General features: G+C 53.8%; 3 protein-coding genes across 8 annotated transcripts in view; 2 read left to right on the top strand and 1 right to left on the bottom strand.

Moving 5' to 3' along the window:
• Positions 1–303: 303 nt before the first annotated feature.
• Positions 304–14728, top strand: Map3k11 (mitogen-activated protein kinase kinase kinase 11). The gene is made up of 10 exons (XM_004627233.2): positions 304–1792; positions 6108–6288; positions 6490–6638; positions 6748–6923; positions 7033–7276; positions 7784–7897; positions 8441–8576; positions 8669–8760; positions 12674–13057; positions 13863–14728. Exons 1-10 carry the CDS (start codon positions 1048–1050, stop codon positions 14198–14200), a joined length of 2559 nt encoding a protein of 852 aa, XP_004627290.1. The 5' UTR covers positions 304–1047; the 3' UTR covers positions 14201–14728.
• A 536-nt stretch (positions 14729–15264) lies between these two features.
• Positions 15265–18641, top strand: Kcnk7 (potassium two pore domain channel subfamily K member 7). The gene is made up of 3 exons (XM_004627361.2): positions 15265–16077; positions 17760–18158; positions 18393–18641. The coding sequence occupies exons 1-3, from the start codon at positions 15759–15761 to the stop codon at positions 18620–18622; spliced, it is 948 nt and encodes a 315-aa protein (XP_004627418.1). The 5' UTR covers positions 15265–15758; the 3' UTR covers positions 18623–18641.
• Positions 18642–18753: 112 nt separating this feature from the next.
• The window catches only part of Ehbp1l1 (EH domain binding protein 1 like 1), an 18287-nt gene continuing 12619 nt past the window's right edge, over positions 18754–24421 (bottom strand). For 3 of the 6 annotated variants that reach the window (XM_023710511.1, XM_023710512.1, XM_023710509.1), the window contains 7 exons: positions 21465–21534; positions 21294–21349; positions 21076–21199; positions 20745–20844; positions 19818–19891; positions 19623–19737; positions 18755–19533 (listed from right to left, as the gene is read on the bottom strand). In XM_023710511.1, the coding sequence (XP_023566279.1) occupies positions 19434–19533; positions 19623–19737; positions 19818–19891; positions 20745–20844; positions 21076–21199; positions 21294–21349; positions 21465–21534 (639 nt within the window). In that variant the 3' untranslated portion in view covers positions 18755–19433. Of the gene's footprint in view, positions 19534–19622; positions 19738–19817; positions 19892–20744; positions 20845–21075; positions 21200–21293; positions 21350–21464; positions 21535–24421 lie in introns of all 6 variants that reach the window. The other 3 variants (XM_023710513.1, XM_004627362.2, XM_023710510.1) reach the window with 2 other exon arrangements.

The following is a 24421-nucleotide window of genomic DNA, read 5'->3' on the forward strand; positions in this document are numbered from 1 at the left end:
GAAGCCGATTATTACCCTGGTGAAAAGTGTAGAAGAGTCTGTTCCAAGAGAGCTTGGAGGTGCAGCCAGTATTGTCTTGTCTTCTAGTCTTTCCACCTCCAGTCCACCAGCTTTGCAAAACAGTGTCACTTGTTCCTATTTAAAATACAAAAAGAGTGACGCTGAGAGAAAATACGTGATACATTCTATACAACTTCGTAGCCAAGACAACACTTGGGTTTGTCGCCTTCCCAAATGCGATTCAATAACCTCTTTTACAGATATAGATTCAAATGCACAAGACAGGCTTGGCGCTAGGCAGCGGACCACCCCGTGTGGGGCTTTTCTTTCTAGATCCTAAAGCCTGCTGTGATGGGAGTTCTGGGGCTACCATAGTCGTCCAGCCTCTCCTGGCCCGCCTCCCTGGGAACTCCCTAGTCCAGCCCCTGGAGCCTCCTCCGGGAGGGGAGCGGTACAAGCCTCCCGCGTCATCTGATGCTGTTTCCTGCTGGAAAGAGAAGAGCGGAAAAAAGTGAAACTCCACCCTCCACCTCTGCCTCCCGCCCCCGGGGCCAAAGTACAAAGGGAGGAGGAAGAAGAGAACGGAACGGAGCTGTGGGGCCAAAGGCACCAGGGCTAAAAAGAAGCAGCTTCAGACCAATTGGGGACTCTCCCTCCACACTCTGGATAAAGACTCACGGGAATCCAGACATTGCCCCTGGAAGGCCCCACCTTACTCTCGCCTGGCGCTTGGGCCAGCCTCCTAGGACTACTTCGGGACCAAGAGACTCTCAGGCCCCTCCAAAGCAGCCATGGTGAGACGCTGGAGGCCCCAGGGCCCCACCCCTCCAGCCTGACCACACTGCTGTGGGTGCCGTGCTCTAGAAGCACGAGATGCGGGGGGCCGGGAGGCGACACTCCTGGCTCCCCAGAGAGGCGTGGGTCTGGGGCTGAGAGCCAGAGCCCGGATGCCCAGGTTCCGGCACTAAGGCTTCAGTGGTCAGCAGGGGTCGGGACCACGGGCACCCAGAGAAGACCCCACACACATTCCAACACCAGCTCCTGACCATGGAGCCCTTGAAGAATCTCTTTCTCAAGAGCCCTCTGGGGTCATGGAATGGCAGTGGCAGTGGCAGTGGGGGATCTGGGGGAGGTAGTGGAGCCCGGCCAGAGGGGTCCCAAAAGGCAGCTGCTTATGCCAACCCTGTGTGGACAGCCCTGTTTGACTACGAGCCCAGTGGGCAGGACGAGCTGGCCCTGCGGAAGGGTGACCGTGTGGAGGTGCTGTCTCGGGATGCAGCCATCTCAGGAGATGAGGGCTGGTGGGCAGGCCAGGTGGGCGGCCAGGTGGGCATCTTTCCATCCAACTATGTGTCTCGGGGTGGTGGCCCGCCCCCCTGCGAGGTGGCCAGCTTCCAGGAGCTGCGACTGGAGGAGGTGATTGGCATCGGTGGTTTCGGCAAAGTCTATCGTGGCAGCTGGAGAGGAGAGCTGGTTGCTGTGAAGGCAGCTCGCCAGGACCCTGATGAGGACATCAGTGTGACAGCTGAGAGTGTTCGCCAGGAAGCCCGACTTTTCGCCATGCTGGCACATCCTAACATCATTGCCCTAAAAGCTGTGTGTTTGGAGGAACCGAACCTATGCCTGGTGATGGAGTATGCAGCTGGGGGGCCCCTGAGTCGTGCCCTGGCAGGGCGGCGTGTGCCTCCCCATGTGCTGGTCAACTGGGCTGTGCAGATCGCCCGTGGGATGCACTACCTGCACTGTGAGGCCCTGGTGCCTGTCATCCACCGTGACCTCAAGTCCAACAACAGTGAGTTCCTGGGGGCATGGCTGGAGGGTGGCATGGCCCAGGTACATACCTCTTCCCACCCCTCATCTGCCTTTAACAAAGGATCTGCCGGAGGTCAGAGCTCCTGCCCAAGGGAGTCCAGCTGACCAGGGGTACCTCTGGCCTTGTATTGGCACCACAGCAGGAATTCCAGCCACTTGGCAGAGTGCTCCTCTTCTAGCCCCTGAAGGAGTCTTGATCCCAGCCTGGAGCTGCAGTTTGGGCAGATTACAAAACTCATCTCTCAGGTGGGCCATCAGCATCTTGCCTAACTGTGGTCACCATCTCAAGAAAGTCCCCTGGAGGCCAGTGGTCCTTCTCCTTCCCTGAAGTTTACCACAATTATGGTATGGCTAGTCTGTTCACCCCTTCCCTTCCCTCAAAGTGAGCAGCTCCTCCAGGAAATAGATCTCAGGGGAAGCCCCCCACTTCTCACAGAGGTCAAGGCTCTTTAGAGACTGAAAGGTTGGCACCACTCCCTAGCTGCATGGCCTCTAGCTGGTCATTTCAACTCAAAGCCTCAATTTCAGCCTCTGAAAAGAGAGTGACCAGGAGGCTAAAATGGCTTAACAGGCTGGGCAAACCCATGTAATACACCACAGTTGGGTCCTCAGCTATGGACATGGCCATTGGAGGGGGCATGGCCATAGGAGGGCAGGGTAACCAACAGGGCACAGCCAAGAATCAGCATTTGAGACCCCCAACGTGCTTGTTGTCATGGGCCCAAAGACACATTAAGTGATAAGCTCAGGGGTCATCCTGAGGCAGACAAACTATGCACCAGGCCAGAGCAGGCAGCATTTAGAAAAGCATCTAGTTGGGTATGCAGGCAGAGCCTGACAAGAGCAAAGGCATAGAGGCCCAGTGGAGTGGAGGGAGAGGGCACTGGGACCAGGCCCTGCTGGATGGAGCTCAGGGCTCAGGCTGGAGACAGTAGGAATTGTAGGGGAAGGGGTAAAGGTGAGGGCAGGCTCAGTAGGTTCACTAGAGAGCCACAGAGATTCTTGAAAGAGACCAGTATGGATATTTTGAGTTCCCAGGCATTGACTGACCATAGACCAGAGGTGCTGGGGAGAAGAACCCCAGGACTCAGTGATATTCAAGTCCTTGCCAGAGTTGGAAGGGTCAGGGGAGACCTGCCAGCCACCCCCCATACATCTGTGCTAGAGGCCAGTTCCCAGTTCTTGGCCTTACCCCTGGACCCTGGTAATCTAGGGAACCCCCCCCCAACACACACACACACACACACACACTCCTTGCCCTAGTTTAAGGGGGATTCCCTGAAAGGCCATGGGGGGGGTCCCATTTTCTGTTTTTCCTCCGTTTTCTTTCCAGAAAAAAATGGAACAATAGCCCAGGCTCCTGCTCCCCACCCTCCCCACAGCTTCCTGTGTTTCCTGCTGCCCCTGGGCTGGCTTCCTGCCCCTGCTCCCTCCCTAGCCCAGCTGCCTGGAGGGGAGGAAAGAGCTGGAGGGGGTGGGGGTGCCAGAGAGGAAGGAGCCAGGGATTGCTCCCCTACTGTGCCCCTGCTCCAGTTCCTCTGCTTCACCCTCAGAGTCTGATCTGCTGTGGTGAAGGGCAGGCAAGGTGCCCTCAACTTTTCTGGGCCTGGCATCTAACCTCCTAGACCCCAGTCCCAAGCCTGAGTTTCTGTCTGCGGGATTGGGGTGGGGGGAACCCTTGAGCTGGGGGGGCACAGGCAGGAAACAATGGCATGATTTTCCTGGACAATGGGGGCCTTGTGAAGAAGCCTGGCTGGGAGAGAGGGGGGAATTCTCCAGGCCCACGAGTCACAGGACTGACCAGCCAGTTCTGCCTGGGCCTGACCTCCCCCCAATTCTTCCCTAAAGGACCCCCCTCCCAATTGGAGACTTGGGCCAGACTTCCCAAAAAGGAGAAGTAAGGACCATAGGGGGAAGCAGAAGAGGCGAGAGTTGCCTAGGCCACTCTCAGGCCAGGTCCCTTTCAATGAGTCCTAAGGAGAGGCTGCAAGGTTTGTCCTAGCCCTGCACTGTCTAGCCTTTTCTCTCAGTGGCCCCAACCTCCCACGTCCAGAGTCTCTGTCAGACACCACAATAGCAGCTTGGGTTAGGACAAGTTCAAGGCCCAAGCAGATAGCAGCAAGAAGAGCAGGAGATGCAAAAGCAAGATTGAGGTGTGTGGGTATGGGGGCAGCAGAAAGACTATGATTAGGAAGGAGTCCTGAGATTTGGAGTGAGTTGCTGCTCTACTCTGGACCTCAGATTCCCCAACCAAAAAAGGGGAGACTTGCCCCTCCCCAGCTGTGGTGCAGGAAGTGGCTTGCCAGTCTGTGGTGTCCCTTGTGCAGCCAGACACCTGGCCAGGAGAAAGTAGGAAGGGCTTGGGCTCTTCTCCCACCCTGGGCTGTTGTGGGTCTTCCTCAGATTATTTTATACTGAGCCTCCTGTAGTCAGACAAGAGGCTACAGAGAAGTAAAGAGTGACCCAGGGCAGAGTGGGACATATGTGGTCACACCATCTCCAGGGCAACCAGCATGTCCAACACCTCTGCCAGATGTCAGACCCCCAACAAAGGCTTTGAGAATTGATTACTGGCTTGATACTTGTGTTGACCCTCTGAGATGGTTTTGTTGTCATTCCCAGCTTTATGAAATGTGCAGGACTCCGTACCAGGCCAGCTCAGAGAAGTGGGTGGTTTTCGAGGTTATTGTCTCAATTCAGAGAAATTGCAGGGAAGTTTGATGAAGGGTGTCTCTAGTGGGCAGGCACCAGGAGAAATGGGCAGTGGGATCAGCTTCTGTCTGGCCTAGAGCTCCAAGTGTGGAAGATGCTTGTGGGAAGGAGGAGCTGGTACCTAAAAGGGGCTAAGGACACTTGAGCGCAGTGTTTAAAGGTTGAGGAGAGACTGGGCTCTGAGGAGCCAAGGACAGTAGCAACAGGTTGGGTGGCATCACCAAGTCTCTCACAGGAGACCTAAAGGGCTTGGTCAGCAGCAACATCCAGGGGTTATGGTTTTAGTCCCTCAAAGATGAACACCTGCTTGCCACTTCCTCTGAGACATCTCCTGACTAACCTGCCTTTGTAGGTGACTTCCCCTCCGTCCCACACCTTGTCAGCTGAGGGATGTGCCCTGGTGGGCAGAAATAGATCATTTCCTTACCGTGTGATTGTCAATAACCAGAAGTAGAGAAGCCCTTTGATGAGTCTGTGACTTTGTCCTTGTTCTATTCCTCAGAAACTCTCACTTGAGCTGTTTTTGCCCTGCCAAGAGTTGCAAATTGCTGCTTCACCTCCCTATATTGAATGTGGTGGCCCCATTTTGGGTCAAAGCCAGGAGCCCCAGCCAAGTCTGGCCATCCACTCCTATATTTGCCCAAAGCTCCTCCTTTGTGGCCAAAAACCATCATCCTTCCCGTTCTCTTCACACCCAGCTGCCTCAGCAGCTATCTTGTGGCGCTCTTTTCTGGGAGTGGCTGCGCTAGCCACCACATGACGTGGGTACTGGGGCCTGTGGCATCCACTGGGCTTCTGCTCACCCAGGGCTTCCCTCCTGTTCTCACCCCCAGGGGTATTCTGATTTACACTCCTACTTCAGCAACATGACAGGACACTCAAAGATTTCCCCTGAAATTAAAGCCCCAAACACCAAAAACATGCCTTATTGCAAGTTTCTATTCAAGACAGTATTAGGTCAGAGTAGCCAAATGAGGTGTGTATACACCTGTAATCCCAAATGCTCAGAATATTGAATCAGGAGCATTGTAAATTTAAGGCCAGCCTAAGCAATTTAGTGAGACCCTGTCAAAATAAAATTGAAGGAGTGAACAGTAGCTTTGGAAACACAGAGAGCAATTTGAAATGTTTTATTTGCTGTTTAACCTTGCTTCCTGTGTGACCTTGTAATTTCCCTGTTATTTCCTTATCTGTAAAATATGAATAATATCTACCTCCTTTTTGGAGATAATCTCACTATGTAGTTTAGGCTGACCTCAAACTCATGGTGATCCACTGCCTCACCCTCCTGAGGGCTGGATTATAGGCACCACCACACCTGGTGGGTTTTTGTTTTTGTTTTGAGTGCTAGAGCCAAGTGTGAAATATCTGGCCTCTAGGAGACCCTGGGTAAGTGTGTCTCAGTATTGTTATTTTTGTCCAATTTCCCCCTTCCCCCTCAAGCTGTGAGGTCTTCAGGATAAGATCTAGGCTTTGTTTACCCAATACCAAGACATCTGGCAAATGATAGCTTGCTCCCAGTTCATCTGTCCCCCACCTCCTGGACCTGGGACCCTCATGGTCCTGCTCCACTTCTTCCCCAGTTCTGCTGCTGCACCCTATTGAGGGTGATGACATGGAGCACAAGACCCTGAAGATCACTGACTTTGGTCTGGCCAGAGAGTGGCACAAAACCACACAAATGAGCGCCGCGGGCACCTACGCTTGGATGGCTCCTGAGGTTATCAAGGCCTCCACCTTTTCTAAGGGCAGCGATGTTTGGAGGTGCGGTTCTCTGAGAGCTGGGCAGGGCCTGATGTGGGGGCTGTAAATGGCACAGGTGGTTGTCTAACCCCAGGAAGACAGGGATGGGCAGATAGGCTGAGGCCAAGGGAAGGGACCCAAACTATTTAATCCTCATCACTTTAGGGTGAAATGACAGAAAGTGGGCAGATAGGGACACATAGAACCTTTGTTTCCTGACAGCTTTGGGGTGCTGCTGTGGGAACTACTGACTGGCGAGGTCCCCTACCGTGGTATCGACTGTCTTGCTGTGGCCTACGGTGTGGCTGTTAACAAGCTCACACTACCCATCCCATCCACCTGCCCGGAGCCCTTCGCACAGCTCATGGCCGGTAAGAGGCCAGGACAGGTGGAGGAGGGGCAGAACTCCCTTGCCCAGGACACATCTAGCGGCAGATGACCCCCTTCTTATTCTGCCTCCCCACCCCATTGTGCCCCTAGACTGCTGGGCTCAGGACCCCCACCGCAGGCCCGACTTCGCCTCCATCCTGCAACAGCTGGAGGCGCTAGAAGCGCAGGTCCTACGGGAAATGCCACGGGACTCCTTCCACTCTATGCAAGAAGGCTGGAAACGCGAAATCCAAGACCTCTTTGATGAGCTGCGGGCCAAGGAAAAGGTGCGACGAGTTGGGGGACCTTTCTCCCATTCCCCGTAGGACTGAGAATAGACTAGGAGCCACGGGCAAAGTCTAGCTGACCCCAACGCCTTCCCCTGTTCTGGCGTAGGAACTACTGAGCCGTGAGGAGGAGCTGACACGCGCGGCGCGCGAGCAGCGGTCACAGGCGGAGCAGCTGCGGCGGCGCGAGCACCTACTGGCCCAGTGGGAATTGGAGGTTTTCGAACGCGAGCTGACGCTGATGCTGCAGCAGGTGGATCGAGAACGGCCGCACGTGCGCCGCCGTCGCGGCACCTTCAAGCGCAGCAAACTCCGGGCTCGCGACGGCGGCGAGCGCATCAGTATGCCCCTAGGTAAACTGCGGGCTCCTGCCATTGGCTGGAAGTACCAGAGCCGCAAAACATTGGCTAGATGGGCGGATGGGTGGGGTCAGGTTTCTACGCTGACAGCCCTGCGATTAGTGTAAAGTACTGGTAGGTGGAGCCGTGAGCTGACGGTTGGAAGGGTTAGAACCCGGGTTGTATTTTGTGGTCATGGGCGGGTTCAGGCGAGAATATTTGCATGTCTGTTTGGGAGTGGCTGCAACCGGGAAGGGGCGGGAGTAATGAAAGTTCTGGGAAGGCGTAGGGGGCGGGGCAGCGCAGGACAACCTCCAGCGGCGCCCCGCTCGCTAGTCTTGTGGGTGGAGTTCCCTCTATTGGCTTTCCTAGTGCAAAACTTTGGGCCCGGGGAAACAACAAGGCTGCTTGGTTGTGCAGCCTCTGTGCACTGTGTGTCCTGGGAGCTGGCCAGGGGACCTGTGCTATTTTAGATCCTGGCTTCCTTCACCACAAACCATCTCTTTGCTCCCCCAAACTCAGACTTCAAGCACCGCATCACCGTGCAGGCTTCACCTGCCCTGGACAGGAGGAGAAACGTCTTTGAGGTTGGAGCTGGGGACTCCCCTACCTTCCCCCGGCTCCGAGCCATACAGTGTAAGAAACTTGCCTCCTGCCTCTTCTTCTAACTCCCAGCCTTTCTTCCACGCCCTGTCTTCAAAGGATCCCATTATTGGCTTCTCCCTTGCTTTTCTAGTTCTAGACTTCAACCTCTGATTCCCCAAGAAGCATTTCTTTTGTTAGTTTTTTTTTTTTTTTTTTTTTTTTTAACCGGGGATTGAGCTATGCAGTTTGACCTGGCCTTGAGCGCACTTTGTAGCCCAGGCTAGTCTCTCACAACAATCCTTCTGCATCAGCCTCCCGAGTGTTGGGATTACAGGCGTGTACCACTACGCCCAGCTAGCCGGAATTTAAATCCAGGCAGTTGGTTACTAACAAGAGAGCCACCACTGCCAGCTGAATGAGATGCCCCACCTCACTGCTAGTTCCAGGACCCAGACCCACCTGACTTACCTAAAACCCACCCAGGGGATGAGATGGGGCTTGGCATGTGCCCATCCTCTAGAATTTCCCCAAAGCCTCCCTGTTGTGACAGGGGAGGCCAAGGATCAGCTCAGATTCCATTGGGTTCCTCCACAGTGGAGCCTGCAGAGCCAGGCCAGGCATGGGGCCGCCAATCCCCTCGCCATCTGGAGGACTCGAGCAATGGAGAACGTCGAGCATGCTGGGCCTGGGGTCCCAGTTCTCCCAAGCCTGGGGAGGCCCAGAATGGGAGGTGAGTCACCTGAGTGCCCCCCTGTACCTCAAGATCATCTGCCTCCCTCCAGTCCTGAGATGCTCAAAGCACTCCTCCCCTTTCCTTACCAGGAGAAGATCGCGCATGGACGAAGCCACCTGGTACCTGGACTCAAATGACTCATCCCCTATAGGCTCTCCTTCCACACCCCCGACACTCAACGGTGAGTGGCCTTGTCTCCCCAGCAGGACCTTGCTAAGCTCTCTCCTTGCTGAGCTACCCATTAGGAGGCTATGAGAAGCCTGCAGGCAGAACAGCAATTCTGCCCCAATAGCATTCATTCTAGAGACTAAGAAACTGGTTGAGACAGGGCAGGCCCAGTGCTAGAACACTCAGGTCTCAGCTGCAGGCCCACAACTGAGCTGAATACAGCCCAGGCTTTGGGAGGCCCAGGGACTAGTCCCCCTGTTAAGACTTGGCCTGTAAGAGGGTTTTGTCCTAGTCCTGTGGCAACTGTGTCCTTAGTAGCTAGAGGAATGAAAGAAGCAGGGAAGGGCTGGCCACATAACTCAGCGGATTACAGCTCCTGTAAGCAGGCACAGGCCAGGAGTTAGATCGTAGGCCTGCCCTGCTGCCCCCCCCCAGGGGGTGCACACTGAGAAGGCAGTTGAACTGGGTGTGGTGCCAAGCTGGCTCTTGGGGGGCTGTACACAGGCTGATCACCACGAGTCCAAATTAGTAGTGAGACCCTGAACACTCTGTAGGCCCTTCCCTAAAATACAAAAAAAAAAAAAAGAAGAAGCAGGGAATGGTACCCCCTCTCTGGTACCCCAAGGGAGCAGCATCCAGAGAGAAGAAAACTGATAAGTGGCCACTGGACTATTTCTCAAGAGTCCCTCCTTGGAAACCCTTAAGTGGGGAAGAAAATAAGAAGACCAGGCAGGCAGGGATGTAGGAGTCATTTTTATTACATCTGGGGAAATTTGAAGCTTTTTGTTTTTCATGATGATCATAGCACCTACTGTGTGCCAGGCATTCTGTCTAGCCCTATAAGAGAGGTGCCATGGTTATCCCCATTTTAGATAAAGAAACAGACTCTAAGGAGGAAAATAACCTACCCAAAACTCCCAGCTAAAATTTTGATTGAAGAGTTTGACACCCACAATCTAAGCCAACTTCCTCAGAATCTTGAAGGAGAAAGGGTTTCTCATCTATACACCATAGAAGTGCTGAGAGAGTTCACACAGAGTAAGGATGATGAGGGCGCAGCTCAGCTCTGCCTATTCTGGCAGGGGCTAAACAGTTGTGGCCTCCTATGCCTGTGGGTCCTTGTACCAACACAGGGACCTTCTTCAGAGCCCCCAGCCCTGCCTGCTGCTCACAGCCAGAATGCTGGTTGGTGGCTCTGAGATAAGAACAATATTCAACAAGAATTTAATTTCACCCCTACTATGCTATTTTTCCCCAATCTATCATCTCTGTGATTACCCGATTTAATAGTAATAACAGGCACTATTGATCAGCTTTCTCCAGTGTGCTGGGCAATTCTGTGTTGTTTTTAGGTCCACTTAACAAAGAAGCAAATGGACACAGATTTGAACCCAGGGCAGTATGACTCCAAAGGCAGGGCCTTGCATCCCTGTTTTTTGCTCTGGCTATTGCACTTCCCCAAACTGGCTGTGCTGCTGGGGCTGAATTGAAAACTGAAGGCCAGGAAGATTGGATTCACTTGTTCTAAAATGTATGGGGTCTGTGGGGTCAGTGAAGAATCTGGGGTCTTGTCAACCCAGTTAGGTGGGTCAAGGCGGTACCAGACCTTGTTCTGCAGAGCCATCTGGCCTTGCTTGCTCTCCCCGTGCTCCCAGGGCCAGGGACACAAGCCAAACCCCATTGTCCTCAAGCTTGTGTATGAAAGGACACCATCAACTGCCCTGACATAGTCACCGCTGAGCACCTGCTTTTCCTAGCCTAAGCTTACACTCGGGTTGCCACCTATGCCCTCAAGAGCACATGACCTTGACCTCCAGCCACCCCCAGAGTCAGCAGCCTGGCTAAGAAAGAATGGGGCCTCACAGAGGTTCTAGACTCAGAATGTCCCAGGCATAAGCCACCATCCAGAATCTGCATCCCTTCTGCTACCCTGTCCCAGCTAGATGGCCTCATCCCTGGGGACCTGTGTGCACTATGCTGCACACTGGCAGAGTGCATTCAATTCACATTGACTGAATGCTGGGATTTCAAATGAGTGCAACCATATCTCTTGGCCACATGTGGTGGCACATGTCTGTAATCCCAGATACTTGGGCAGGTACTTTTTCTTTTTGGTACCAGAAATTGAACTCGGGAGCCAGGGAGATGGCTCAGTAGAATAAGCGCTTGCCTGGCAAACGCAAGGGCCTGAGTTCAATCCCTGGTTCCACAAAAACAAAAAAAAAGAAATTGAACTCGGGACCTTGTTCCAGGCAGGCACTGTGCTGCTGAGCTATATCCCCAGCCCACTCCAGCTACTCAGGAGATGGGCAAGAGGATTGCAAGTTCACATCTAGCTTGAACAACAGCAACTTCCTGAGACCCTTCTCAAAAGATGATAAAAGGGCTAGGAATGTAACTTAATGCAGGGGCCCAAGGCTTGAGCCCCAATATCTCAAAAGGCAGGAGAGCTGATAGTATAGCTTTGTAGTGAGCACAACTGAGTTTGATTTCCTTTTTTTTTTTTTTTTTTTTGGTGGAACCGGGGATTGAACTCAGATCCTTGCGTTTGCCAGTCAAGCACTTATCCTATGAGCCATCTCCCCAGCCCCTGAGTTTGATTTCCAACACAGTAAAAACAAAGAAACAAAAACTGACTCCCCCCTGACTTTTTTTCTTTTTGAGACAAGGAAACCTGGCTAAGTCAGGCCTGAGGCAGTGGGTAAAGGCATGAGGTTCAGTAGATGTTTGTTCAATGAATGCATGAACAAAACTGGAAAAATAGGCTATAGCCAGTTCAGGAAGGGCCTAGAAATGGTGGGGAGTTTTGAGGAGACCTGATCAAAGCTTTACATCTTAGAGGGGCTCCTAGGGCCCTTGAGTGGGCAAGAAGGAGAGAAGAGACAGATTGGGTGAGGATTGTGGCCCAAGGAAGGATGGGGACACCAATCCAAGTCCTCACAGCAGAGGTTCACATTTCTTCCTTCAAAGCCCAGCCCTTGGCTCCACTCAGGGAGGTCTGCTCAGTGCCTGGCCTAAGGAGTGGGGGAAGGACACAAGGGACAAGGTGGGAGAGGACCTTGGCAGCCCAGCTGAAAGGCTGGATTTTCTCCTGGTAGCAGTAAAGAACTAGAGGAGTCTGACAGACTCAAGGCTTGAGCAGACCATCCGTCCTAGATGCCCCTATACCCTCAATTAATGGCAGATTTCCCAGACCCACTCTGGATAGCCTGGTACAGAGTCAGGCCAGCCCTAAGCCTGATTCCCTGGAATCAGGACCGAGTCTGGTATGGAAGCAGTAGAGAGCAGAGACCACTCCACTGCCAACAGAGAGGCCAGCTCCACCCCTCTAATGGCTATGCAGCCTTGTGTAAGGTCTTAGGCCCTCTGGGGCATGAAGGTCAGATAAAACAGTGCTTCTAAATCATCCAGCTCAGGCCTGGCAGAAATGAAGGCACTATAAACTGCCTATAACCTCAGGCAAGGCACTAGTCACTCAGTCTGTCCATGGAATGTGTGTCCCTCGGGACTGTGGTGTGCATTGAAGTTGACCTGTGTGCTACTACTAGAGTTATAACTGCTGGGCAGAAAGCATGGTTGGGAAGGGTTGGTCCTAGTCAGTGGGGCAATGCTGCCCTTGGCCTAGAGCCTGTCCGTGACTGGCCATGGGGAAGGTCTCTAGCTTCCACCTGCCACTTAGACTCCTGTCATGCCATGTCTGGGCACCAGGACACCTGGCCACCTTCCAGGCTTTGCTCCTACTTGTTCTTGTGCCTGTCCATGTGCCTAGTGAAAGGCAGGGACTAGGGCAGGTGCTGCTGGACAGAGAGGAGCTGGGCTGGAGATACCGGAGCCAGGGAAGATGTTGGTGGGAGACAGAGCTCAGCCTTGGTCCAAGGCCACAGAGATGGCGGATATAGTCTAATCTGTGCGATGCCTGCCCATAGGTAACCCCCCTCGGCCGAGCCCAGATCCTGAGGAGTCACGGAAGCCTGGGCCCACAGAGCGGGGCAGCAGCTCTGGGACCCCCAAGCTGATCCAGCGGGCGCTCTTGCGCGGCACTGCCCTGCTTGCCTCACTGGGCCTCGGCCGTGACCTGCAGCCCCCTGGGAGCCTGGGCCGTGAGCGTGGGGAGCCCCCACCAGTGCCTTCTACACCAGCACCAGCAATGTGCCCTGCTGCCACCGAGCCACCTTCCACCCCGCTCATCCACCTCTCCCCCAAGTTACCCAACATCCGTGACCCACCCGTGCCTGTGCCCCTGCTGCTAGACCTGGGCGTCTCTTCTGGCCAGCCATCTGCCAAGAGCCCCCGGCGGGAAGAGATGCGCGGTGAGTGGCTCTGAGGCAGAGGGAGGTGAGGCAGAGGGCTTGTAGGGAAGTCAAGACCACGAATGTTTGCTTAGGGTCTCAGATAGAGAGCTCAGGCCAAGTTGAATTGTACAGTGGGCAGGAGTTAGGTAGGCTGCCAAAGGCCTTCACACTTGAGTTACATCCTTAGCTCTGTACAGGCTAGTACAGCATGCGGTACCAGGGATTGAACCCAGGTCCTCCTTGTGCTTGTCAGGCAGGTGTTTAGACCACTGAGCTATCTCCCCTGCCCACTTAGGTCTATTTTTTAAGACAAGATCTCTCTGAGATGTTAAATTCCCTGGGCTGGGCTAGAATTTTGATCCTTCTGCCTTAGCCTCCCGAGTGCAGGAATTATAGGCATGTGCTCCCACACCTGGCTCTTGGCTTTGGTTCTGGGAGACAGAGGTTAACTGTAATCCAGCCTGGCCTTGAACTCACTGTGTAGTCCATTTAGACCTCAAATTGTTGGTAGTCTTCCTGCCTCAGCCCTCTGAGTTCTGGGATTATAGGTGTGTACCACTGTGCTGCCCAGCTGATACATATTTTCAAATCAAAAACTTAAAGCATAGAGATTAAGGGACCCCAGGCTCCCACAGTTTGTGAATGACAGGGTTGGAATCTAAGCTCAATTCTAGCTGCTCCACTTGCTGTGTACTGAGCCACTTGTAATAAACAGGCACCAAGGAGCATAGAGAGCCATGGAAATTGAGTCAGGTAATGCAGTTCACGGTACAGATGAAGAAACTAAAGCCCACCTAAGCCTTGTCTTCCTGTACCCACACAGGAGGCACTGTCTCACCTCCACCAGGAATATCACGCTCCGCTCCTGGCACCCCAGGCACCCCGCGCTCACCACCTCTGGGCCTCATCAGCCGACCTCGGCCCTCTCCCCTCCGCAGCCGCATCGACCCTTGGAGTTTTGTGTCCGCTGGCCCACGGCCCTCACCCCTGCCCTCACCACAGCCTGCACCTAGACGGGCACCCTGGACCTTGTTCCCAGAATCAGATCCCTTCTGGGACTCCTCACCTCCCAACCCCTTCCGGGGAGGCCCCCAAGACTGCAGAGCGCAGACCAAAGACATGGGTGCCCAGGCACCATGGGTGCCAGAGGCGGGACCTTGAGTGGGCCAGGCCACTCTTCTACGCTCCAGCTGCCTTAAGAGGAGCCACAGCATACACTGGAACAGGAGCCAGGCAGGCCTCTGTAGCTGCCCCTGTTTCCCCCAGGGACCCCACCCCCCCTTGGGGGTGGGTCAGGAACACTACACTGCACAGGAAGCCTTCACACTGGATGGGGGACTCATACCTCCTACACACACCTGTGACCTGTAGATCCCCTTGACTTACCTTCCCCACTGGGGCCTGACACTGTACTCAGCTGGTTGAGAGGACCAGAGCCTGTCTCAGGGAATTGACCCCAGGGGTGGTGCAGGGAGGAAGGGAGGTGCAGGGGAGAGGGGCCGGCCTCAGCTGTCACCAGCACTTTTGACCACATCCTGCTACTGTGGCCTCTACCCCAGGGCTTAGTGCCTGGACCCCTGCCCTTGGGGTCATGGGAGCCAGGGCTCTCTGGGTACCTTCCTGCTGTCCCAGCCAAGGTTGTGCCTTGGCCTTGGGATCCAATGAAGCCAAATAAACTTGTAAACTGTCTCCCCAAATGCAACTGTCACCTTCCCTGGAGAATTCAGGAGAACCAACCTGTCCTAACACCCTGGTATCCTCATTGTCCTAACAGCAGACATATGTTCTGGGCCAGGGTGTCTTGTACTACAACCCTCACCTAGGAATATGCCACTGATGTGCCTGCTGATCACCTCATCTACCTTGTCTCAGTCTGTGTCAGAGCTTGACCACACGATACCCTTCCACAAGCCATTGTCCCCACTCCAGTGACTGTCCTGGTCCTGAGTGGGCCTGCCCATTCTTGGAGCCCAGCTGCCACAAATCCTTCCTAGTACCTTTCCAGGCCATGCTGCCCCAACCCTAAGCAGATCTCTGGACTCTCAGCATACAACCCTCTGGGTTTGCATCACCTTTCCTCCCCTACTTACCTACCTTGAACCACACCATTCTTTTCTCACCTCCCTGCCCATCCCACCCAGGACTCCTCTTTATCCAACCCCCATGGTCTCCCTAAGCTACACTTGTCCTCAGCAGCCTGTCCTCACGTGCCTAGTGCCTGGTCCTCCCCACACCCTGGGCATTTGCCCAACACAACTGGCTGCTTCGGTGCCCCATCTGGTAGCCCTCTCCGGTATGCCCCATTAACTGGGCATTTCCTGCTTGGAACCGATAAGATGTAGATGTGTCTCCTTGCTCACAGCTTTCTTGGGTGAGCACCAGGAGAGAAGTGACCTGCGTGAGTGATTAGAGTGTGCAGTGGACAGACCATGAATGTGAAAATGTAAGGCTTGCTCTGGGCCTGGCTGCTCACTCTGCCCTCTTCCTCACCACAGCACCTTCCCCACCACCTACCCAGCTACTGTGGAACAGTTCCCAAGACCTTGCCCCTGGAAACTGGGAGGACCACAGCTCATCTCTGCCCTTCGTGGTCACCCCAGGATTGTGGGAACCACCCACACAGCACCTCCTTCCAGCCCCACCCTGGAGGCTCCTCCCAAGTGCCAGTGGGGAAACAGGTGCTCCCACAGCACCCTAAACTCAGCACTGCCACTGCACAATGTGGGCTCTGAGGCCCTGGACCCGATACACGCTCTTGGTCATAGCCCACATGTTGGCCATGGGGCTAGGGGCTGCAGTGCTCCAAGCTCTGGAAAGTCCTCCTGCACTCCAGTTCCAGATGAAGCTCAAGGCTGAATTGGCTGCATTCCAGGCAGAGTTTGGGGCCTGCCTGCCACACGGAGCTCTGGAGGAGCTGCTGGGCATGGCTCTGAGGGCACAGGGTCATGGAGTCTCCACCCTGGGCAACCACTCAGAGGCCAGCAACTGGGACCTGCCCTCAGCCCTGCTTTTCACTGTCAGCATCCTCACCACCACAGGTAAGGCCACCAGGCAGCCCAGGAAGGAGAGGCTCTTGAGGCCATGGCTCCCTGAGGTAGGTCCCTGGGAGTCCAGTCCTGTCCCTGGCCCTAAAGCACCAGACGAAGCCTGTCATATGAGGTCCAACATCACAACTGGGGCTTCCCACGCCAATATAACCCAACTGGTGCCTCCACTTCAGCTGCCAGGAGGGGCGTGGCCTCCCTGGCTCCACCCCTAGGCACCCTTTGAGACTCAGAAGAGGTGCCCAGACCTTACACAAGCCTGAGGCAAGGGAGGGAAACACTGGGAGGGAGGGGTGGGGGAGGAGGCAGACTAGGAGCACTGGCTCAGCTCAGGAGGGGTATAAGGAAGTCCTGATGAGTCCTCGGCCAAGGCAAGAGGACATACAGCTACGGGTTGAAGGTTTTCCTGCCTAAGCCCCAAGAAATAGAGCAGGGGACACAGCCCTGGATTTGCTGGGGGAGGGGGGTACTGTCCTGCAAACTATTTAGTTATCTAATTTATTTATTTGAGATGCTGGGGATCAAACTCAAGGCTTTGCTCCTAACTTCTTTCAGAAATTCAAGAAACAATACAGAGTCTGAATCCCCACAAGGCAAAATACTGGCTGGAGCAGAACAAGTCCTGCCTTTAGGCAGAGCACAGCCTTCAGCCCTGCCACCCCTTCTAATCTCTCATCAGGCTCCTCTAAGTACAGTCTGAAACCTCTGGACCAGCTGGTCCTGTTCTCCCAGCATGCTCAGCTCTTCCATCTTTCCTAATCTTGCCTGTGCTTCCCTGTCCCCAAACGCCCTCTCCTGCCTGCTGCTTCTTTGTAGCCCTACCGGTCAACACTTACAGCTATTCTGTCTCCCCACCCACCAATCGTCCAGGGCCCACGCCGACTCAGATCCCAGCACCAGGCCCGGCACCTAGAAAGATAGGATGAACCTTTGGGAAGTGAAAAGTGGGTGACACACCACCAGCTTGGATTATGAAGTATAAGGTTGGAGCTGAAATCTCAGGCTGAGGATATGGCTCAGTGCACTTACAAATTATGCCCATACTTGTCTATCATACAAGAAGTCCTGGATGCGGGGGGAAAAAAAAAAAAAAAAAGTCCTGGATGCAATCCCCAGTGTTGTGAAAAATGAAAAAGCCAGGAGATCTGGAGACAGGGCAGTTTTTTGAATTGTCCTAGCTACAAAGGTCCTGAGGGATTATCTTTTATTTTATTTTCCTTTTGGCAGAACCGGGAATTGAACTCAGGCCCTTGCACATGCCAGGGAAGCGCTTATTCTACTGAGCCATCTCCCTGACTCCTTTTGTTTTCTTTTCTGAGACAGAATCTCACTACGCAGGCTGGCCTTGAGGTCACTTTGTAGCCCAGCCTGGTCCTCCTGCCTCTGCCTCCCAAATGCTGGGACTGCAGGCATGCATTGCCACGCCCAGCTCTGGACTGTCTTAATTATCCATGATTTTTCAGAAAAGAATGTCTAGGAGAGGAGCCCCAGGATTCCCAGAGGAGCTGAGCCTGCAGAAGTTAGGCAGCTTTGGCCACCAGAGGGCAGCCTTCCCTGGGTGGCCTTGCAGAAAGTGAACCACCCCCACCCTCCACATCCCCTCCACCACCACCCCCAGCCCCCACGAGCCGGCATTGACTCAGGAGCTCACTGCATGCTGCCCCTCTCTTCCCCAGGCTATGGCCACATGGCCCCACTCTCCGCAGGTGGAAAGGCCTTCTGTGTCGTCTATGCAGTCCTAGGGCTGCCAGCTTCCTTAGCACTTGTGGCTGCCCTGCGCCACTGCCTGCTGCCTGTGCTCAGCCGCCCGGGTGCCTGGATAGCCAGTCGCTGGCAGTTGGCACCATCTCAGGCTGCATTGTTGCAGGCCACAGGGCTAGGCCTTCTGGTGGCTGGCACCTTCGTGCTGCTGCCAGCACTGGTGCTGTGGGGTCTACAGCGTGACCACAGCCTGCTGGAAGCCATCTACTTCTGCTTCGGCTCACTCAGCACCATTGGCCTGGGAGACTTGCTGCCTGGCAGTGGCCAAAACCTGCATCCAGTGATTTACCAGCTTGGCCAGTTTGCACTTCTTGGTGAGTCAGGAGGAGGAGCCTAAGATACGATTCCCATGAGCCACTGGGGACTACACATCACAGGGGTGAGACCTTCCCTTGGGCATTACTTAGAAGTTGTAGTCTGAAGAACCTGTGGCAGCAGCAGTAAGAGAACTGTGAGTGGCACCTGGTGCCAGCGTGGCTGCCTTGCTGGGAGGTGGGTGGCAAGTACTGTGGGTACCACAAGACCTGCCCTAGCACTCTCCTCCCCAGGTTACTTGCTCCTAGGGCTCCTGGCCATGCTGCTGGCAGTAGAGACCTTCACAAAGCTACCACAGGTCTGTGCCATGGTGAAGTTCTTTGGGGCCAGTACCCCTGTGACTGCTGAGGACCAAGATGGCATTGTGAGCCAGGATGAGTTGGCTCTGAACAACTTGCCTCCTGCCACCCCTGCCTCCAAACAAGCCCTGGCTTGCAGACAAGCATCAGATGACTGCAAGTAGCTCCTCTGAGGTGTCAGATCCTGAGAAGGAAGCAGCCATGAGCACTTGAGGAAGAACCTGGAGATGACAGGGTGGTGGTGAAGATTTGAACGATGCACTAATTTTTTAAAAAGGCAATAATTTGCTCAACTTTGTTTTTTGTGTGCTCTTTCATTTTTGTTTGTTTTTTTCAGTACTGGGGACTGACACAGGGTTTGGTTAGGTTGGGCTGGAATTTGACGGTGTTCCTGCCTTGGCCTCTCACAGTACTGAAACTACAAGTGTCCACCACCACATCCAACTACCTGTCTTCCTTTGAAACAAGACTCCCCTCAGACAGTCATCCTTAGAAGGCCCAGGTCCACCTGCAGTAGGTATTGGAACCACCAATCCCCCAAGACTGCCCAGGTTTAGAGCAGCAATGACTACATTACCCATTATGGACCTAAGCCCCACCCCTTCCGCCTATTGAAGCCCAAGCTGTCCTGAGAATGGGCCAGTGCTGCTGTGTCCTTGCCTGACTTTATGGCTGGTGAGGAACAGGAAGGCAGCTCCTCACACTGCCCGCACTGTCCCTTTCTCTGGGCAGCGAGCTGGGCCCAATGCTGGGTAAGGGGTCCTGATCAGCACACTGTGAAAACACGTGCACACGCGCGCACACGCACACACACATACACACACACACTCATACAGACAAATAAATATGGGCAACCTAGTGAGGGTATCCCCGAGGCCTGGTCCTCTGCAGCACAGACCCCAGGGCAACAAGCAGTTGCTAGGGACAGGCAATGCTGAAGGCGGGGCCTGAAGGCCAGGTGAGGCCCAGGAAGGCTCAGCTCAGCACGCAGCGTTCACGCCGGCTCAGCTGCCGGCTCAGCTTGCGGCGCCGCTGTTCCAGACCACGCGCCAGGCGCTCATCCTCCTCCAGGGCACTGGGGGGAGGGGGGAGGGGAGTCAGCCCCAGTGTTTTTCCCTGGGGTTCCAGACCGAGCACTCCCAGCTCAGACGCACCCTCACTTACATTCGCTCCTTGTGGTCCAGGTCCCGGACCAGCTCATCACGTTGGTTTACCAGTGATACCAGCTCCTCTAGCAGTAGCTGCTCTCGGTGCTGCTGTGCAGCTGTTTTCTGCCAATCTGAGACCCCAAGAGCCAGAGTCAGGTGGTGCTAGGCTGAGCCCTGTCCTACCTCTGGTCCCTCTTTCCCCCTTTCCCACCTTCAATGGCCAGCATGGCACGCAGTTCCCGGCTCAGCAGCTCAAACCTGCGCTCCAAGTCCTGCTCCTCTATGCTGGGAGATAAGGGTACAGGTCAGAGATGGGGATCACAGGGCTCTGTACACTCCCACCCCAAGCCCACCCCTATGTCCTTCCCATAGAGGGCTGGGCTGAGCTTAAAGCACTATCTGCTTTACTTTTCAGAATTTTCTTTGTTCCAACTGGCTTCTGATTACTAATTCTTAAGTTGCCTCACCACCCCCTCTTGTAAAATAAAAAAAAAACAAATTATTTAAATGGAAGCAATAGGCTATAGTTGTCCTGAAACAATGCAAATGCAGACAAGCAAAGAAGTCTCCATCAAGGAGCCGAGCTGAGCATGTCTCTAGGGCCTGTTTTCCTTACTGTGGAGGCATAGGTGACCCTGGAGAACCTAGCCCTGACCTGCTGAGGGCACATTCTGCTCCTGGCCTCAGTTCTCTCATCAAGAAAGACAGTGCTCTTTTGTATGTGTCATAACAGGGACTGAGCCCAAGGTTTCACACTGCCCTATATCCCAACCATTTGAGACAGGAGCTAAATTGCTTCCTCAGACTTACAGTCCTCCTGCCTTAGCCTCCCAAAGGGCTGAGACTACAGGTGTGCACTCCTATGCCTGGCAAGACAGTACCAGTTTAGGAACTACACAGGCTGCACAGAAAATAGGCAAGACAAAAATTAAGAAGGTGGCTGAATAATAATTTTAAAAGATCTTTACAGAAAGAAGAGAGCAGGGAATACTGTAGCTACCATTCCCTGTGCGGGGCTGCCCACCCTCTGTCCACAGTGGCACAGCTGTGGGCTAGGGACTGGGACTGACTGCTCTCAGGCCTGGCCTGGTGGGGTGGAGCACTGGGGAGGGGTGTGGGCTGCTGCCCCAGCACTCACAGCAGCTGCAGCTGGTCCTGTCTCCGGATAAGAGCATTCTTCTTATTCACCAGTGTGAACCATTCCTGGATCAGAACCTCCTCCTGCAGTCGGTTGGCACCTGACAAGCCATGATACTTAGCAGGTCTTCCCATCATCCAAGAGGTGGCCAGGGACTGGGGGACGGAGCTTGCTTGATTGTCCCATCCCAGAGGCCTGTGCTGTCTCCAGGAGGCTGCTTCCCGCCCTGCCCCGGACTCAAGTTTACGCACTGTCCCTCCTCCCTGCTCCAGTGGCCGGAAGGAGCCACAGGGCTAGGTGCATATGGTGGTGCGTATGACAGCTCGCCCACCTGATTCCATGAGGCTCCTCAGCTGTGTCTCTACCTCAGCCGCCCGTCCATCTATCTGCCTCTGCTCTTGTTCCAGGGCCTGTAGCTCTGCACACACATACTGACTTGTGTCTTGGAACCGTTGCTGGACAGAAAAGGGGGACAGAGGATAGATGGGTTCAGCAGGTCCTGACTAGTAAGTGCCTGACCCTCAGTCTCCCCATTTTAGCCCTCCTTACCATTCCAGCCTCCTCCCCTGGACTTGGGCGTGTCTCTTCTAGTGGGGGGCTCCCACCTGCAGACAAAGACCAAGTTAAGGTGGCCCCAACAAACAAGTGCCCCCAGAAAGTCCGCAGTTGAGGATTTCAGAGTGGCCAAAGCTAAGTCACGCCCCCTCTGAAAGTACTCACCAGGAGGCTGCCCTGGGGTCAGCGCTGTGGGTGGCCCAGGGGCAGGGCTGGGGTCAGGGCTCAGGGCTTCCTGTGGAAAATCAGGGCCAGTGAGGGCTGGGAGGGGTTCCCACAACAACCTAGCCAGAACCACTCACACAAGGGAGGCAACCTCCTCATCCCAGGCCCCCCAGCCAGCCACTTCTCCATCCTTCAGGGCCTCCTCGCACAAACTTCTCAAGTGAAGGCAAGCCCTTCACTTCCCAGCCCATGGTCTTGGGCCCATGCATTGCCACCCTCTGGACCTCAGTCCTCATTCCTGGGACTGAGCTGATAACCTTGGCCTTCTAGAATGACAGTCAGTGCTAGGAAACTAGGAAGGGCCCTGCAGAAATGCCCCTTTTCCCTCTCCTACCCCTCCACCATGCAGCTCCCTCAGGTCACCTTTGACTCCTGTCATTTCAAGTTGGTATCTCCATCGCAGCCAGGTCCCTCTGAGGGGACACTAACCTGCCTCAGTGCAGCCCATTTTCTGGACCTAGGCCATCCTAAACCAGGACTGCCATCTCTTGACCAAAAGAGGGCGTCCTCCTGCCATGTTAATTCCCATACCTAGAAGCGGTTACAGTTTTTAAGAAATTGCTTAGAACCAGAGAGATGAGCTGGACCTTCAATGTTACCCTCCTGTGCCCCACTCCTGATGACTTGCGAGGACTATCAGCATGGGGGGCCTCCACCTTGTACTTGGCTGACAGACTGGCCCCCCTTGACAAATGCTGCTCTAGCCATCTTTCTGGCTCACACAGTGAAGGGGCCCACAGTTCATGCCTGCCTTCACCCATACCCCCTGTGAGGCAGCCCTAGCCCTATGTGCCCTCCTTCCCAGCCTGAATCAGTAGTGGCCTCCTCAACTGCAACTCTGGAACTGGGCTGCATCTCTGTTCTCCAGTCACAACTGAGAGGTCTTTTTGGTTTTTGGCGAAATCAGGGATTGAACTCACGCCCTTGCGCTTGCCAGGGAAGTAATTATTCTACTGAGCCATCTCCTTGGCCCTAAGGTCCTCTGAAACTCACCCAGTGTTGGAACTCTGCACCCCTTCTTGGCCCCCAGCCTCACTGCCAAGGCCTTGAGTAGTTCCAGCCTTAACTCCTCAAGCCCCACCTAGATGTCCCATTCTGGTTACAGTGCTGGCTTTCAGTTCCCTAACTTTCTCAGCCTAATGCCAGGCTCCACAGACTCAGTTCAGCTGGCTTCCTGTAGAGGACCCCTGAGGCCTCCATACCTCCTGGCCTCCTGAAATCTGCACTGGACACTGCCCCCAGGGCCACCTCCAGGGCAGTTGGGAGCCAGCTATTGATTCCACAGGCCTCCCTGACCAGACAGTTCCCCAGTATATTGATTAATAATGGCGAATGTTGATGAAGCACTTACACAGCATGAACACACAATTGATTCATTTTCATCCATTGTTTTCCCAGCCAGACTGTTAGGCAGGACTATTCCCTCTCTTAACTTATAGATAGGAAACAGGGTCAGAGATGAAGCTCATGCAGGATATGGCTACACAGGGTTTTCTCATTCTCTAGCCCCCAATTTTTATTTATGTTTTGGCAGTACTGGTAATTTGAACTCCGGGTCTTTGAGAGTGAGTTTCACTAACCTAAAATTTGTTCCCAAGCATTGGGCTTGTTTGTGTCCTGGTATGCAAAATAGGGCAAAACCTCAGTGCTGTGTTGACTGAGGAAGTGCAGGTCCCCAGAAAACCATCTGGGGAAACACACAGCTCTCCCCCTTTCTAACAGCACCCACAGTGATGCCCACTTGGCACGTTGCAAAGGGGGTTGCTTCTCCTCCTCCAGGAAAGAGTTCACAAGTTAAAAGCCAGGCAACAGTCCATGCCCAGTGCCCAGCAGAGGGCACTATTTAAGAACCCAGGCTCTCCTGGGCCTGTAAGACCAACATTCTGAGAAACTGAGGCAAGAGATTGGAAACTTCCACCCCAGCAAACGCAACTTACTGATTTAGTAAGACCAACTCTGAAAGGACAAAATAAAAAATGAAGGTCTAGAGAAGTCAGAAATGGAGGGGGGATGCCTGTAATCCAGCACTTTGGGAGGCTGAGGCAGGAGGATCACAAAATACAAATTCATCCTGGGCAATTCAGCAAGACTTTGTCTCAAAAAAGGGCTAGTTCATCAGGTTGGGGCGGTCCATTCCTGTAACTCCAACATTCAGAAAGCTGAAGTAGGAGGTTCACTGCAAGTTTGAGACCAGCCTGGAGTACACAGTGAGCTCAAGGTCATACTGAACTATGTAGTGAGACCCCTTCTCAAATAAACAAAAAAGGCCAGGTATGGTGGCTCACAACTATAATTCCAGCACTGGAGAAGTTGAAGCAAGAGGATCACCAAAAAGATAGCCTTGACTACATAGGGAGACCCTAGCTCAGACAAAACACCCACCTGCAAGAAAAGAGAAAGAGGCTGAGGGTGTAGCTCTGTGTTAAGAGCTTGGGTTCAATCCCTAATCTGTCTGTCTCATACATACACATAAAAGTGTTTCTTCACTTGGTCTTACAGATAGATACCTAATAGGTAACTACAAGTAGAACAAAGTTTTATCTTTGTTTGGTTTTTGAAGACAGAGTCTCGCTATGTAGCCCAGGCTGGCCTTGAACTTGCAATAATCCTTCTGCTTCAGCCTCCTGAGTGTTGGGATTACAGATGCGCACCACCATGCCCGGCTTGACCTTCATTTCTGTCTTTTTTATTACCTTAAAACTTTGGACTAGTTTCTTGCTCAGCTCTGGACATAGGAACATTAATCATTTTGGGACTAAAAGTAGGCAAAACAAAGTTGATTACCTCTAAATGTATGTAACATACCTCATCTGCCACCAAGACTGAAGATACCAACATTCAAGTTTTTTTTTTTTTTTTTTTGTGGAACCAGGGATTGAACTCAGACCCTTGCACTT

The sequence above is a fragment of the Octodon degus genome, unplaced genomic scaffold (assembly GCF_000260255.1).
Source record: "Octodon degus isolate 3935 unplaced genomic scaffold, OctDeg1.0 scaffold00018, whole genome shotgun sequence".
Lineage (NCBI taxonomy): Eukaryota > Metazoa > Chordata > Mammalia > Rodentia > Octodontidae > Octodon > Octodon degus.